General features: G+C 33.6%; 1 protein-coding gene across 1 annotated transcript in view; it reads left to right on the top strand.

Moving 5' to 3' along the window:
• Nucleotides 1-10796, top strand: part of LIPJ (lipase family member J) — a 22899-nt gene extending 12103 nt beyond the window's left edge. The window contains 4 exon segments of the mRNA XM_008058194.1: nt 3166-3236; nt 9641-9724; nt 10564-10723; nt 10726-10796. Coding sequence (XP_008056385.1) covers nt 3166-3236; nt 9641-9724; nt 10564-10723; nt 10726-10796 — 386 coding nt within the window.
• The last annotated feature ends 5577 nt before the right edge of the window (nt 10797-16373 follow it).

Genomic DNA, 16373 nt, shown 5'->3' with positions numbered 1-16373 from the left:
CCAGGCGGGTCTCGAACCTGCGGGCTCAGGCAATTCACTCACCTCAGCCTCCCAAAGGTGCGGGATTACAGGCTGAGCCACCGAACCCAGCTACTCCACATCTTTAAAATAAAAAAAATGCATTGTGAAATAATTGTCACAATTAAGTGTATTGAAACATCTGTCACCTCACATCGTTATCTTTTATATTTTTAGTGAGAGTGCTTAAAATGTATTCTCTTAGAAAATTTCAAGTATATATTACAGTATTGTTAACTGTAGTCACCGTGATGTACATTTGATTCTCAAAACTTATTTATCATATAACTGAAAAACTTAATCCTTTTACTACTATCTCCTCATTTCTCCCACCTCCCAGACCCTGGCAACCACTTTTTACTCTCTTTCTGTGAGTTTACCTTTTTGTTTGGTATCATGTATAAGTACAGTATCTGTCTTTCTCTGTTTAGTTTATTTCACTTAGTGTAGCACCCTCCAGGTTCATCCATGTTGTCACAGAAGGCAGGATGTTCTTCTTTTTATGACTGAATAATATTTCATTGTGTGTTTTCATTTGTATTATATATTTTCAATCTGATGGATCAATTTTGGTGGGCTTTTTTTTTGTTGTTCTTATTGTTCCTTGGAGATATTTTAAAGCTTGTCTTTTATGTCTTCAAATACAGTATTCATAGTATTTTTTAACCCATTTTGACAATCTTTGTTTTTAAACTGGTACTGTATTTAGTAAATTTATTTTTATATTATTATTGTTAAAATTAGATTTATGGCTACCATCTTGCTATCTGCTTTTTATTTGTCCCATCTGACACTTTTTAATTTTACATTTCTTGACTTCTTTTTTGTTACTAAAATATATTTTGATATCTCACTTTATCTTTACCTTTAACTCTTTGCTACTGCTTTTAAAATATTCTTTATTATTATCTTAGAAATTTGCAAAATGTGTTCCTTCCTTATTGTTGCCTACATTAAATTAGTGTTTATACTGACATCCCAAATAATACAACACCTTCATACCAGTTTAACTGAGTTTCATTGTTTAGAGCTCACTGAACTTCTTTCATCAAATTAAAAAATTCTCAGCAATTAGTCTTTCAATTTTTTATCTTCTTGTAAGTCTCAAATTACAAAAATATTGGACCATCAATTATAACCAGAATCTTTCTTTGATCTATTTTGTTTTACTTTTTCTTTGTACTTAAGTTTGAATATTTTCTGTTGGCCTTCAATTTGAGTTCAATAATCTTTTTTCTGTATTTATTCTGCTTTTAAATCCATCTAACACAGTTTCAATTTTATATATTGTATTTTTTCATCTCCAGAATATCCATTTGACTATAAAATAATTTGATTTCTGTTAAAATAATTCTATCTTTTTGACCACTTAAAATTTTTATTTAACCAATTATTAATCGTACTTATTTTAAAGTGTTTGTGAATTCAAATTTCTATATCATCTCTGCATCTGCTTTTTCTGATTATTTTATGTCCTTGTTTTTGGCTATGCTTTACTATTTCATTCCATGATCAGTCCTTTTTTTTTATTGCATGCAGAGCATTGTGAATGATACGCTGCAGATTCTCTTGGTTAAGTTATAGTCTTAGTACATTTTGTGTTGCTATCAAAGAATATCTGAGACTGAGTCATTTATAATGAACAGAAGTTTATTGGTCAACAGTTCTGGAGGTTGAGAAGTCCAGATGCCCTTGCACTGGCATCTGGCAAGGGCCTCTTGCTGCACCACCCAATGGTGAAAGGCTGAAAGGCAAAGAAGAAAAAGGACCCAAACTCACCATTTTCCATGGCATGAATCCCATCTTGAGGGCAGAGTCTTCATGGCCCAATTACCTTCCAAAGGTCCTGCTTCCTAAAACTGCCACAATGATAGCCAGATTTCAACATGAATTTTGAAGTGGACACACATTCCAGCTACAGCAGTTACAGGAGTTTTTGACTTATTTAGCTAATTGTCAAGGCTCATTTTTAGACTTTTTTTTTTTTTTGGTTAGTCTAATTCCCTCCAATTCTCTTTAAATCAGAGGACTGTCTATCTTGGTAACCTACTGTCTAAACTCCAACTTTGTAGCAGTCACATACACTGATTTCTGTTGCTTCTCCCCAGCAAGACTGCCACTGTCTACTTGGCCCTATTTCTCTTCTCAGGATGATGAAAGTTGAGATTAACATGAATTTTGCTTCTTGTGTTTTTTTTTTTCGCTTTTAAGATTCATATTTTGTGGTGGTTGCCTTCTAATTTCTGCAAACCTGCATAATTATTTTATAGTTTGCATCTGATAACATCTAAAATATTTACGAGGTTTAAAATTTTTTTTCATTATAGCTTGTTTTTAGGTGGTACCTCTCTCCTTATGTGCTTGCTTTTTTTTTGAGTGGAGTTTATTGATTTTGAAAAATTATATTTACTAATATTTTGAATACTAAGATGGCCTTTTCTCCTTCTTCTGGACAAGAATATTATTTGCTTTTTCAAGGAAACTGACGTCACTTTGAGATCACTACTGCTATATATCTGGTTCATTGATTGAGGTTCCCAAGGACTATGTAGGTAGTGCAAACTTTCATTACAGATTGACATGATGGCTGCTATGCTTCTGATTCAGCTTTACCTTAAGCTTTGTAGAATTTGGAGCCCCCATTTATCATGGAGAGTATTTCTTTTTAAAATCTTTCAACTTTGGTAGGCCCTGATCTTTGATTTTTGTTTTCTTCAACTAGTTAAGCTCTCAAAATAAAACTTCAAATTATTTGGGATGGGCAAATAACCTTAAACAAAGTCACCCTGGTGCTCTGCTTGTCTTTTGGGGTTGTTTTTGTCCTTAGTTTGTGTTGGTAATTTCTTTCTATCTTGTCAGTTCTCTAGTGGTTACAAAAGGTGTTTGTGTGTTATCCATCACTTTTGTTTTCAGTAGGAGTGATGGGTCAAATAACTTAGAAATCTAGAAAGAGTTTCTATATTAATGTAAAAATTGTACAAGTTAATAACTACATTCATACATTTAGTTGAAATGTAATTGATTTGTTTTTATTAATGTTATCTAAAATTAATTTTCTTGAAATAATTTAGTTCAATAAATACTAATGTTTATGCTTTCTATGATTGAACTAAATATAAAAAATGTTGTTTTTTTTTAACTTCCTCTGTCGTTTGGATATTTATTTTTCACAGAACCCAACAGGAACAAATGTTCAAAATATGCTCCACTGGAGTCAGGTATAACTGTTAAAATGCATTTTTTTTTTTTTTTGAGTTGGAGTCTCACTCTGTCACCCAGACTGGAGTGCAGTGGCTGCTCTCGGCCACTGCAGCCTCAACCTGCTGGGCTCCGGCGATCCTTCCACCTCAGCCTTCCAGTAACTGGAACTGTAGGTGTGTGCTACCACGCCCGGCTAATTTTTTGATTTATTGTAGAGATGAAGTCTTGCCAATTTGCCCAGGCGGGTCTCAAACCCGCGGGCTCAGGCAATTCACTCACTTCAGCCTCCTAAAGCACAGGATTACAGGCTGAGCCACCAAGCCCGGCTTAAAATGCATTTTAATGCAATTTAATTTACACTGTTCATGGTTTATCTCTTTAAGGGATCAGTCATAGCCATAGAATGATACATTTAGAAGGATAAAATGAAATTATTACATATTTGTATAATTTTTTATAGCTTATTAAATATGTTAATATCATAGTATAATAGATCCTCCAAACCTAAGCAATAATCAGAGCAATATACATATCTATGTTTTTACAAATGAGAAAATATTAGAACAGTAGACTGGAATCATTTAGGCCAGGTCCTTCAATTGACTTGCCCAAAGATTCAAAGCTATTATTTTTTAAAAATCTAAGGCTAACACATCCAATAAAATCCTAACATTCAAGATCTACAAGGAACTCAAAGAAATTGAAAGGAAAAAAAACCAAATAACCCCATAAATTGGGCAAAGGACATAAACAGACACTTCTCAAAGAATGACACACAAGCGGTCAATTAACACATGAAACAATGCAAACTAACTAATAATCAGAGAAATGTAAATCAAAACTACAATGAGATACCACCTAACACCAGTAAGGATCAAAAAATAACAGGTGCTAGCTTGACTGCAGAGAAAACAGGACGCTTCTAAACTGTTGGTGGAAATGTAAGCAATGAGGGATGACAATTAAGTTCACAAACTTATCCTAGGAAAAAATGCTACATATCTCATTGCTGAATATCACTATGGTCACCTTTGAAGTACTCTCTTTAGAAGCTATGCTCCAACACCAGTGCCTCATCCCCTTGTCAAAGCAATTTTGGAGCTCTTTTTCTGACATGACCATCATAGCTGTCATTGTATTACTCTTGATGTCCTGAATGTCATCAAAATGTCTTCCTTTCAATATTTCCATTATCTTTAGGTAAAGAAAAAAGTCTTTGGGGGGAAGATTAGGTGAGTAGGGAGGGTGTTTCAATACAGTTTGTTTACTGGCTAAAACTCCCTTACAGACAGTGCTGTGGGAGCTGGTGTATTGTCATTAATGCAAGAGCTCCTTCAGGATCATTTTTGCACATACATTTCTCATGCCAATATTTCCGTTAAGATTTTCCTGTTTCTCTATCAATGTTTATTTGGTCTGCTATGTTTCTCACCGTCAGCGGACCATTTTGACACACAATTCAATGAATTTTTGCAATACTTTCATCACTTCTGCTCGTTACTGCACTGGATAAAGAAAATGTGGTATATGTAACAATGAAAAATTATGCAGCCATAAAGAAGAACAAAATCATGGCTTGTGCAGCAACTTGGATGCAGCTGGATACCACAACACTAAGTGAACTATCACAGACCCAAAGAACTGAATACTGCATGTTCTCACTCATAAGCAGGCCCTGAACACTAGTCACACTAGTGCGAGTTTGAGATTGGCAAATGCTAGGCACTGCTAGAGGAGGAAGGAAGACAGAAAGAGAGAGAGAGAGGAAGGGAGGATGGAGAGTGGGGTGTTTGGCAACATAATGGGTACCTGGTCCACTACTGAGGGGAGAGGGCCAGCTAGAAACCCAAACTTCACCTGTGTGCAACCTATTTATGTAGTAAATCCCTACTTGTAACTTACAACTCTAAAATAAATTTTAAAAAGAAAGAAAAAGAAAAAGTAACAAAAGATAATGAAACTCTATAGTATTATAGATGTAATAGTTTATGTTAAAATATATATAAACTAAAACATATTGAAGTATGGACAAAGGGAAGGAAGGTAGACATTTTATTTCAAAATATTGGCAAATGGAAATAGAACTTTTGCAAATTTTCAGGTAGATCCTCTATTTAGACACCAACCCATAACAGTTAACTCTGAAAAGGCAAGAAGTAATAAAAGTTAGATGTTTTTATTAAAAAAAAAAACAACTAAGACTAGAATAGACTCACCTATGCCTAATCTGAAATACTTACTAGACTGCACTTTCTCCTCTGTTAAATTGTGAGCTCCTTGAGGATTGTGAGCATATTGGCTCACTTTTGTATTTCCAAGGCCAAGAGTTCTTGGTATATCGTAGATACTCAACTAATATTTGTTCAATAAATGATATTTAAATCCAATGTGAATGTAATCTTAATGTTGAACACAAGATAACATAGTAGAAAGGGCATTTTCCTGAAATCAGAAGACTAGATTTTAAATCTTTTTTCTGAACTGTAGTGTCAGGATGACATTGAACAGCTCATTTAATATTTCTGAATCTATTTCCTCAATTTTAAAAGTGAAATTAATAATAAATCTGTGACCTAACTAAAAAATTATGAGAATTAAGTAGAATAATGATTATGAATATTCATTAAAGTTAATAAACACTAGATAAATGTAAAGTATCATTAAAATATTGCATATGCTTTCTCATCTACAAAAAATACAATCACTTTGGGGTTTAGAATTTTAACATATGAATTTTCAAACCATAGCATGGGGGCAAACATTTCAGATAGGAGTAGCTGATAAAAAGCCTTTTTTCATGAGTATTTCTGGTAGGCTCAGGTAAGAAACAAGGATAACAAGGAAAAGGGGCCAGAAAAATAATAGGTAGGAGTATGTGTGCCACTGTAAGGATCTGGCATTCACTCTGTGTGAGATCGGCAGCCACTGAAGGATTCTGAACAGAGAGGTGACGTGATATGATTTACACTTTTTTGTTTGTTTGTTTTTGAGTTGAAGTCTCACTCTGTCGCCCAGACTGGAGTGCAGTGACCACTCCCGGCCACCGCAGCCTCGACCTACTGGGCTCCGGTGATCCTTCCACCTCAACCTTCCAAGTAGCCGGAATTACAGGCATGTGCTACCACACCCGGCTGATTTTTTGATTTATTGTAGAGATGAGATCTCGCTGCCCAGGCGGGTCTCGAATGCGGGAGCTCAGGCAATCCACTCACCTCAGCCTCCCAAAGGCGCGGGATTACAGGCTGAGCCACCAAGCCCGGTTTGATTTACACTTAGGGAACACTTCGGCTGTTAGGTTGAGTAGACTGCAGTGGAGATAGAGTGGAAGCGGTAAATGAGTAAGGAAATTATTGCAACAATCCAAACAGAAAATAATGATGGCTTGGACTGACATGTTGATAGTAGAGGTGGTGAAATGGTTGGATTCTGAATATACATATATTATCACAAACATATATTCAACAAGGTTTAATAATGGATTCTATAAGAAGAGAAAGAGACATTTCTGAAATTTTTGACCTTTGTAATTTAAACATGAAATTGCCATTAAAGTAGATCAAGAAGTTTAATGGGGGAGAGGTTTGGAGAAAAGGTAAAATGTTCTGTCTTGGAGATGTTAAGTTTTAGACATTCAAGTGATGAATTTGAGTAAGCAGTTGTATAGAGGAACCTAGAGTGTAGGAAGAGAGTGGGTGAGAATACAAATAGAGTGAGTATAGAGAAGAGGAGCAATAATTGAGTGCTGAAGTATGAAAAAGATTAAAATGTCAAGCAGCAGAGGTTAAATCAGACAAAAAAACCTGAAAAGGAAAGTAAGTAAAAATTAAAAAGAGCAAGGAAATATGGTATTATAGAAACTAAGAGAAGAAAAGATCTCAAGAATGAGGGGATGTACAACTATATCAAGTACCATAACATGAAAATATTCCTCAGAATTGACCAGAGTTTTATAAGTGTCATGGTCATCAATAACCTTGACCAGTTTTAGTGTAAGGATGGACATAGTATGTGCTGGTAAATGTCTAATAACTGGTTCTCTTTGTGGGAGTGGAGAAAGAAGACTTGCATTGAAGCATTTGCTTATTTACATGTTGTTTATATTTCTACCATGATTGATTTCCTACCAATGTGATGCCACTACACTCAGAGTTGGAAAGCAATGGCCATAATTGGCATTTGCTGATATAAGCTGGCTCTAGTACATCATTGGATAGAAGTGTAAGGTTAATTAAAGTGAATTTAACTGATGATGGGATTAGGATTGCGTAATATTATAAACAAACTTTCATTGAATTTTAAGTGGTTAACATGGTAAATTATATTTTATGTGTATTTTACTATAATTACAAAAATGATTGAGGAGAAAATTGGAGATAGTGATAACTCTTCTCTACAATTTTGCTGTAAAGGAAGTAAAGTTATTTGTCTAGGGCTTGGTGGGAAATGAGATCTATCTATCTATCTGTCTATCTATCTATCTATCTATCTATCTATCTATCTATCTATCTATCCATCCATCCATTCAACCATCTACCTACCTGTCTATCTGTCTATCTACCTATATGAGAGAACTAACAACATGTTTTTATATTAATGAAAATGGCCTAGTAAAGAGAGGAAATTTTATAAAGTAACAGAGAAAAGAGTGGATTGCTAGGATAGATAACATCTAGTAAACTAAATTATAAGATTTAGCTAGGTGTGTAAATAATATATGTAAGAAACAGAAAGAATATACAGTATCTGCTCATTTGCTGAATAAGTGTATTAATATAGTAAAAGACTCTTGATTTAGATATTTTAAAAATTCTTCTGTCTTTTTATTAAAATAGGAAGCAGGCTTCAATAAAAGAGAGTATGGATGAGAGAAAGTAGCGGCCAGTGGAAAGAGGAGAAAGTAATTACCTAAAAGAGTGGAAAAAGAAATGGACTGGGGAATTATAGCTGGGCATAATTAACAACCTACATTAGTTTCATAATGATAAATTTAAAATGAGTTCTGCCTCCAGTTTTGTTCAATCTTATTAGTATAGGTGGAGAACTGGATTTTTCTAGAGTTGTGTTTTTGTGAGGCAAGTAGGACAATATAATAGAAGCAGAGACATGTTGAGTAAATGTAAGCAAATCGTTTTAATGATTGTGGAATTTCAACTGGTTAAGAGTAGGGACATTAAGAAAATAAGATATAGTAAAAAGGGGGGAGGATGAATGTATTCAGGATCCTGACAGAGTTTAAGGATTTTTGAGGTTGATTTACTAGAAAGAATGAGCAGGTAATTTTCACAAAGCAAAATGAACAAAAATTAGATAATGGAATGACTGGAGTGTTGAAGATTTATAATATGATCATAGACTGAATGGTTAGTGCAGGGTGGAGAACAAGATTATTGAAGGAGAACAATTCAAGAAACTTAAAGACCAGGTTGTTGGAAGGATTAAATCACTCCAAAGTGGATGTAGTTTTAGAAAGAATGACAGTTATGAGTAACAGAACAAGCAGAACCACCTGAATTCTAATAGATGATAACAATGGCAATACCTAATATATGGGAGAAAAATGTAGCACCACTTGAAAGAGCTGCAGGGGAAGAAGTATTTTCAGGGAAAACTGGAATTCAATAGAGCAGGAAAATAAAGGGACCATTCAGAAAAGAAGGTTTAAGATTTAAATTGATGATGGAATTCCAGATGGTAGAGAGAGTTTTAGGAGTTGGGAAGAGTTGGGAAGAGGCAGAATAGAAAATGTTTGGAGCTTTATAATGTTTAGCATACCAAAAATGATGGGTAACCTGAGAGTTTGACCTTCTTGTGATGAAAACATAATCAAGGAGAAAATAGGCATAATCAAATGAGATCTAATAGATTAGTTTAATTTTATTTTTTAAATAAATATGTGAGTTGCAAGTCAGGATTAGTTACATAAGCAGGTTTCGTGCAGGTGAAGTTTGAACCTCCAAATGGCCCTTACTTCCCTGGTTTAGAAAGTGGTAGTGAGGCTGTGAGTATGCAGGTGGAAAGCAAGGAGTGGCTTCTGGGACATACTCTTGAGCTCTATTGTTAGAAACAAGGTTGTTTAGGGGCATGTTATCTTAGTCCTAGTGCAAGACCTCTGTTGATGAACCTCTGGATTTCTGAGGAAACCTGATGTTCCCCAAACACACAGGCCCTCTTAGGGTAGTAAAAGGCCTTAAGGATATGTGTATTTGTATGAAGACGATAGAGTCATATTATTTAGATACCCTTGCCCTCACTCCCAACTCCTTCCCCTTACGTTTCCCAAAGAAAGAAGGAGCAAAGAAGTCCACCTGCACAAATACCAGATGACCAAGTACAAAGGGAGAGTATGTGCAGTGCATACCTAACTTGCATCAACTGCCACTATAATGAACAAATGATATGGTCTTATTTTTTTCTCTTTCAGCTTTTAAACTCTATTCGCTTGAAAGCTTTTGACTGTGGCAGTCCTGATCTGAACTTGGTTAATTTTAATCAGGGACATAATTCTGTAAAAACTAAAAACTCCCTTCCTTCCTGTAGAACAAGTATCATCTGTAGATCCCTAGAGTATAATAACACAGTAAGAAGGACCAGAAGCAAATGTAGATTATGTTGATTTGGAGCCATACTACTGCATCCAACCAAAGCAGCTTTTCCATATTGTGTTTATAATATTCTTGGATCTATACTTGGTTAAATAAGAAATAAAAGACATAATATATTTCTTGGCTCTAATATCAGTTATTCTATTTAGGAAGATAAGCCATGCACTTATAAATAATTATTAAAAACTTAGACTCAGTAAGAATGTGGTAAAAATTTATAAGCATAATGACAAAATTATTGAAGTATTAAAACCCAAGTCTGTTTGACTTTATGCTTTTCTACCATATTTTTCTGCCTCAGCTAAACTCCAGGTCTGATGTGGTCCATTCATGTAAAAGTCTGAAGTCAGTATTGAAGATCAGATTCAGTGATTTCAGAGTTGATCTTTATTGTGAATATTTACAATTTATTGGTTAACATGCTGACAGTAATACAGCCACAGAAAATTTGATTAAAATACTTTCATGTTTTATAAATAGAACTGAAATTACCTTTGTTAAATGTTTGAATACTAGTAGTTAAGACAAACTATCTAGTTTTGGTTTATATATTATTTATTTCCAAATAAAACTTGTAATACCTATTTATTCTTTCATACTTTTGCTTCCACAAATGCATTAAGTTGAATTCATTAGATTCAACTTATTTTAAACAGTGTTTCAACTCATTATTTAAAAAGTAGTAAATAGAACCTTTTAATGAATTTTTCCTATAAAATCTTTTTTATTCATTTATTTTTAGACAACTTCTCCATGGTACAATATGACAAATATGAATGTGGCAACTGCAACTTGGAATGGTGAAAGTGATTTGGTGACTGATCCTGAAGATGTTAAAATTTTACTCTCTGAAATCACACACCATATTTACCATAAAACAATTTCTTATTACAATCATATAGACTTTTGTTTGGATTAGATGTCGATGATCAATTTTAATATGAAATCATTAATATTATCCAAGACAATGTATAAAGAACCATGGCACTCTGTGTTTAAGGATCTATATCATCCCTACTAAAATCCAATCATTCTTACTATGTATGTCTTTTCACTTTAAAAAATAAAGTATGTGATTCTTTTATTTTCCTGTTGCCCCAAGACCCTCCATTCATTAAATCAGTGAGATTTAGTGTCGCAGGAGAAATGGCAAATTATAAACCAGCCCAAAGAAGTCTATTGAGCTTTAAATTTTAATTTAAATAACCAGAAATAATATTCTTTAGCATTTTCAATCTTAGGAGATAGCTTTTTAAGAAATTTTTTTTCAGAAGAACATGAGCTTATATTATATTGCAAAAAATAGAGTTTGGAGGAATACCTGGTGATATGAAAGTTAATTTTCCTCTATATTGAATGAAGAGTAAAAATACATCAATCTATGTAACGACTAGTCTTGTGAGCACTTCAGGCCAAGTCCTAGAGGTTGGGAGATTATAGAATCTATAGAGGGATTGTGTCTCACTTTTCTGAGTAGATAGCCTGGGGAGATCGAAGTTGCCTTTCCAGTCAAATATGTGTTAAGAGTAGCAATGGTTGCATTATATTTCTAGGTAAATAGGTTTGAGAGTGGCTTCACAACATATCATGCTCTTTAACTTAGTGCATTTAAGATCCGTGAGCTTCCTATACACCAGTGAAGTGTAGATATGTTTAAGAGAGCACTGGAAAATGGAAACAAGCCTAAGTTTTGGAATGAAAGGATATCAGGAATAAATGCAGCACAAGTAATAAAAACCCAGACTGTGGTAAGACAATGGGCATCAGCAGCAGATGTACCCTGAAACCTTTCTCAAAATTGCTTGGAGACTTCTGGTTTCCAGTTTGGTACGTAAGGAGCTTGGAAGCCACCACACACTCAGTCCAAGCAAGAAATAAAAAGTTGAACTGACTGGAAAATCAACAACTCTTCTTGTCAGTTTTACCTTTGGGAGCTTGACCAGATTTTCACACTAAATATTCATTGAAAAAGCCCCTTGTGCTTCCAGCAGAGGGTACGAAATGCGTTACTCTGTTCCTCTTAACAAGGCCTGCCCTCAAAAGAAACTAGTGAACCAGAGCCTAACCTGCAGAGCTTTATCTAAGTCTAATGGACCTAGGGGAAGGGAAATATCCATCTATTGCCCGGTCTAGCCATCCTGTCAAGGTGGAACTGAGAAGCACTTGTGAAGTTCACAGTCCAGAGGCACAGGCTCCCTAAATGACTGAGACCTAATTAGGTGTCTGTGGAATGTTTTTCCTCCCCACACCCGACCAACTTATTACCAACTTATTACCTACTCTGAAGAGGAATGTTGTTAATGAGAAGATTGTGCATGTAACAGGTCAGGGCACATATGAGAAATCTCTGTACCTTCCTCACAGTTTTGTTGTGAAGCTCAAGTTGTCTAAAAAAATAAATATTTTTTTAAATTGAATGCAAATTTTTTTTCCTTGGGAAGAACAAACTTTCTTCCTCCTTATTCCTGAGTAATGCATAACGTCTCTGGACGTCAATAGTCCCTGGAGAGACCAAGATGAGAAAAAGAAAGTCTAGAATTGAGTGTAAGTTTACCACATAAAGACTAACAAAAACAATCCATAATTGACTTAATTGAAGAATAACGTTTTCTGCCTTAAGTATAATGGAGGTTGAAAACCAAATTAAGTTCAGTTAGTTTTGAGGCTGCTAAATTTATGACTGACACCTGCTTATGGACTTCTAAAATTGTTATGCAAATATAAATGACACATGTGTAGATAGTGCAAGAAAATAAAATACATGCATAGGTTATTATGAATGCAGCTAGAGAAGCCAAACAATAGCTTGAAAAATTATAATTAAGTCTAAAAAGGAGTTCTTTCTTTCTTTGGTAACCCTTGGTACTAAAATAAGAGAGTACTGAGAATGGATAAATATTTAGAGATATCTTTTTAAGGAGTTCAATAATGTTAATATAGCAAGTTACTTCAAAGTTTTCAAATGATCCTTTCAAAGAAGGAAAATAGAATAATAAAAAGTTACTCATGCCGGTGTTTAAAGAATAAATTGGAAGTTTCTGATAATGGTGGACTAAGAAATTCAGATCTGGGAAAAACCTAAAAAAGACATCTGTTTGAAGACAATGGAAAGCTAAAAATGCAGTGAAGAATTACAGTCAAGAAAAAGAAATCCAGAGAAATGACCCTGGCATTTTTGATGTTTATATCCTAGTAACATTTGCTTATTCTAAAGTATGGCTGAGAGCCTGAAAAATTTGTAGAGAATAAAAATTGGAATTCAGTTCACTAAAGGGAAGTCCCCTGGTCAGCCCTAGTCTTCAGGCTTTCAGTTGTAAACTAAAAGTACTCTAAGAACTGGAAATTGATCACTTTTTTAGAAATTGTAGCCTAGCTGTGAATCATAAGAATTCATAATGTGTTAAGGTAATCTAGAAATATTGGGGCCCTGTCTATCAGAAGCAAAAGTAAAGCCTCTGTGGAGGAGGGTCAAATCATCCAAGATGCTAGAATTAATGCTCAAATTTTCCAGTGTCACAGGATGAGTCAATATACAATAATAAATGACATTTTTATGTACTAGCATCAAACAATTGCAAGACGAAATTGAAAATATCATATCATTTACAATATTATGAAAGTATAATACTTAATAATAAATATAAAAAATATGTTCACATTGGCATACACAATATTATTAAGATAGCCACTCTCTCCAAATTGATATGTATATTCAAAGCAATTCCAATCATAATATTAATCAATTCCAATATAATTCTAATCATAATATTCTGGATTCTTTTTTTCTAGAAATTTTTATATTAATTCTAAAATTTATAAAGAATTAAAATTACAGTCACCAAAACAATTTTTTTAGTGTTGTAGAACTTATACTATCTAATTGCAAGACTTATCACAAAGCTGCATTAATTAATTCAGGCAGTGTGTATTAGCATAAAAAAGATGTTTAGATTCATGAAACAGTACAGAGTCCAGAAATAGACCATACCTATGTAGTCAATTGATTTTCAACAAAGATGCTTAGATAATTCCACAGGGTAAAGGATTGTTTTAAAATAAGGGCAACATTATGAAAAAAAGATAACTGCTACATTACATTATATATAAAATTTAATTTGAAATGATTAATAAATCTAAAACTTAAAAATTTCTATTAAACAACAGAAAATCTTTCTAACTTTGGGGTAGGCAAACACTTAGAAGAGACAAAAAAAAAAGAGTGACTATAAAGAAAATGTTGATAAAAGAAATACCATGAAAATTAAGATCTTCTACCCATCAAATAAAACTTGAGAAAATGGCAGACAAGATACTAAAGAGGACAATGTTTACAACACATATATCTGACAAATGATGCTTTTCTGAAATATATGATAATAATTCTTCTAACTCAATAAGACTAACAACCTGATGAAAATTAGACAAAACTTCAACAAATGCTTCTCAAAAGAAAATATAAAAATGACCAATTATCTTATAAAAAGATGTTCAGCATCATTAGTCATCAGATAAATGCAAATTAAAATAACATAAGATACCATTTAATAGTCACTAGAATGACAAAAATTAAAAGAGGGTCATTATCAAGTTTTGGCAAGATTGTGGAATAATTAGAACTCTTACATATTGCTGGCAGTAATAGAAATGACACAACCACCTTTCAAAAAGAGACTGACAATATCTTATAAAGTGAAAAATATGCTTAGCATGTGACTAGCAGTTCCACCATTATGTGTTCATTTACTCAAGAGAAAGGAATATAAGAATTTCTGGACACAGGATAGTCTATGAAATTCATCACATTAAGATTATAGTAGCCTGTAATTCCGGCTACTTGGAAGGCTGAGGCGGAAGGATCGCCAGAGCCCAGCAGGTCGAGGCTGCGGTGGCCGGAAGCGGCCACTGCACTCCAGTCTGGGTGACAGAGTGAGACTTCCACTCAAAAAAAAAAAAAAAAAAAGATTATAGTAGATGCTAAAAAGCATTTAGTGAACTTTAAAATCTATTTATGATAACAACTCTTGATGAAGTAAGACTAGAATACAGTTTTCTTAATCTGATAAAAATACATAGAGTAAAACCTACAGAAAATGTCATAGCTGATAATGAAAAAATTTTCAAAAGCTTTTCTGCTGGGGCTGCTAGATATTATTATATACCTTCATCATCCATATCAACATTGTATTGTGGGTCCGACTAGTCTAATATGGCAAATGTGGGAAAGAAAAGTAAAAAGATGAGTAAGAGGAAAAATAAAACTCCTATTATTCTCATTTAATATGATTTAATACCTAGAAAAATAAAATAAATTTTCATGTAAATTATTAGAATTAATCAATGAATTTAGCAAAGTTTATTTGAGTTAAAATCAACTTTTAAAATTATTGTATTGATATAGACCAACATAGGAGCAGACCTGACACTTTTCACTGTCATCATTGTCAATAGGCATGTACAGCGCACCTGATGATTAAATAAAATGACATATTTGAATAATTCCTGTAAGCATTTCTTGTAGAGTAGGTCTAGTGGTAACAAACTCCCTCAGCTATTGTTTATCTTGAAATGTCTTTAATTTCGTTTTCATTTTTGAAGGACAATTTTGCTGTATGTAGAATACTTGACTGATTTTTGTTTTTCTTGTTAAACATATCAACCCACTACCTTCTGGCCTTCACAATTTCTGATGAGAAATTTTCCGATACTCTTATTAAGAATCCTTAGTATGTAACAAATCACTTCACCTTCTGCTTTTGATAGTTTGATTATATGTCATACTGTGGGTCTACTTGGAGTTTCTTGAACTTATTGGGCATTACAGATTCATATCTTTCACTAAATTTGGAAACATTTCAGCCGTTATTTCATAAACTATTCTTTCTGGTATTTCTCCTTCTTCTGACAATGTTCATCTTGGTCAAATTGACGGTGTCCCACACATTCCTTAAGCTCTGTTCACTTTTTATTCTGCTTCTCAGGCTCAATAATTTCAATTGTTCTATCTTCAAATTCATTGATTTTTTTTCCCCTTCTGCTTGCTGAAATCTTCTTTTAAACCCTTGTAGTTATTTTTTTTTATTCTAGTCATGTCATTGTACTTTTCAGCTCCAGAATTTTATTTCGGTCACTTTTTATAATTTATAATTTTTAACTCTTTTGATATTTTCATTTTTTTCATACATTGTTCTTTTTCAATGCTGATTCTTTAGCTCTTGGAATATCTTTGAGACATTATTTTAAAGTCTTGTCTTGGAAGTTTGACATCTGGACATCCCCTCAGATACACTTATTGTCAGTTTAACTTTGTTCCTTTGAATGGGGCATGCATTCCTGTTTCTTGTATGACTTGTGATTCTTGTTGTTGTTTTGTTGCTCAAAACTAGAGATTTTAATCTTATAATATGGTAAGTCTCTTCCCCAGGTTTTGCTAGATTTTAGTAATCTATTTATGTCGTAGAGTATCTCTGTGTTAGGGATCTGCCTTAAGTAAAAGCTAAAGATCTTTTCATATTGTTTTGCTGAGTCAGGCACCATGCACTAGTTAACAATGTT

Source organism: Carlito syrichta, unplaced genomic scaffold, assembly GCF_000164805.1.
Source record: "Carlito syrichta isolate Samal-C Ts95f unplaced genomic scaffold, Tarsius_syrichta-2.0.1 Scaffold303242, whole genome shotgun sequence".
In the NCBI taxonomy this organism is placed as follows: Eukaryota; Metazoa; Chordata; class Mammalia; order Primates; family Tarsiidae; genus Carlito; species Carlito syrichta.
The sequence above is the reverse complement of the archived record's forward strand: the minus strand, read 5'-3'. Positions and strand labels throughout refer to the sequence as shown.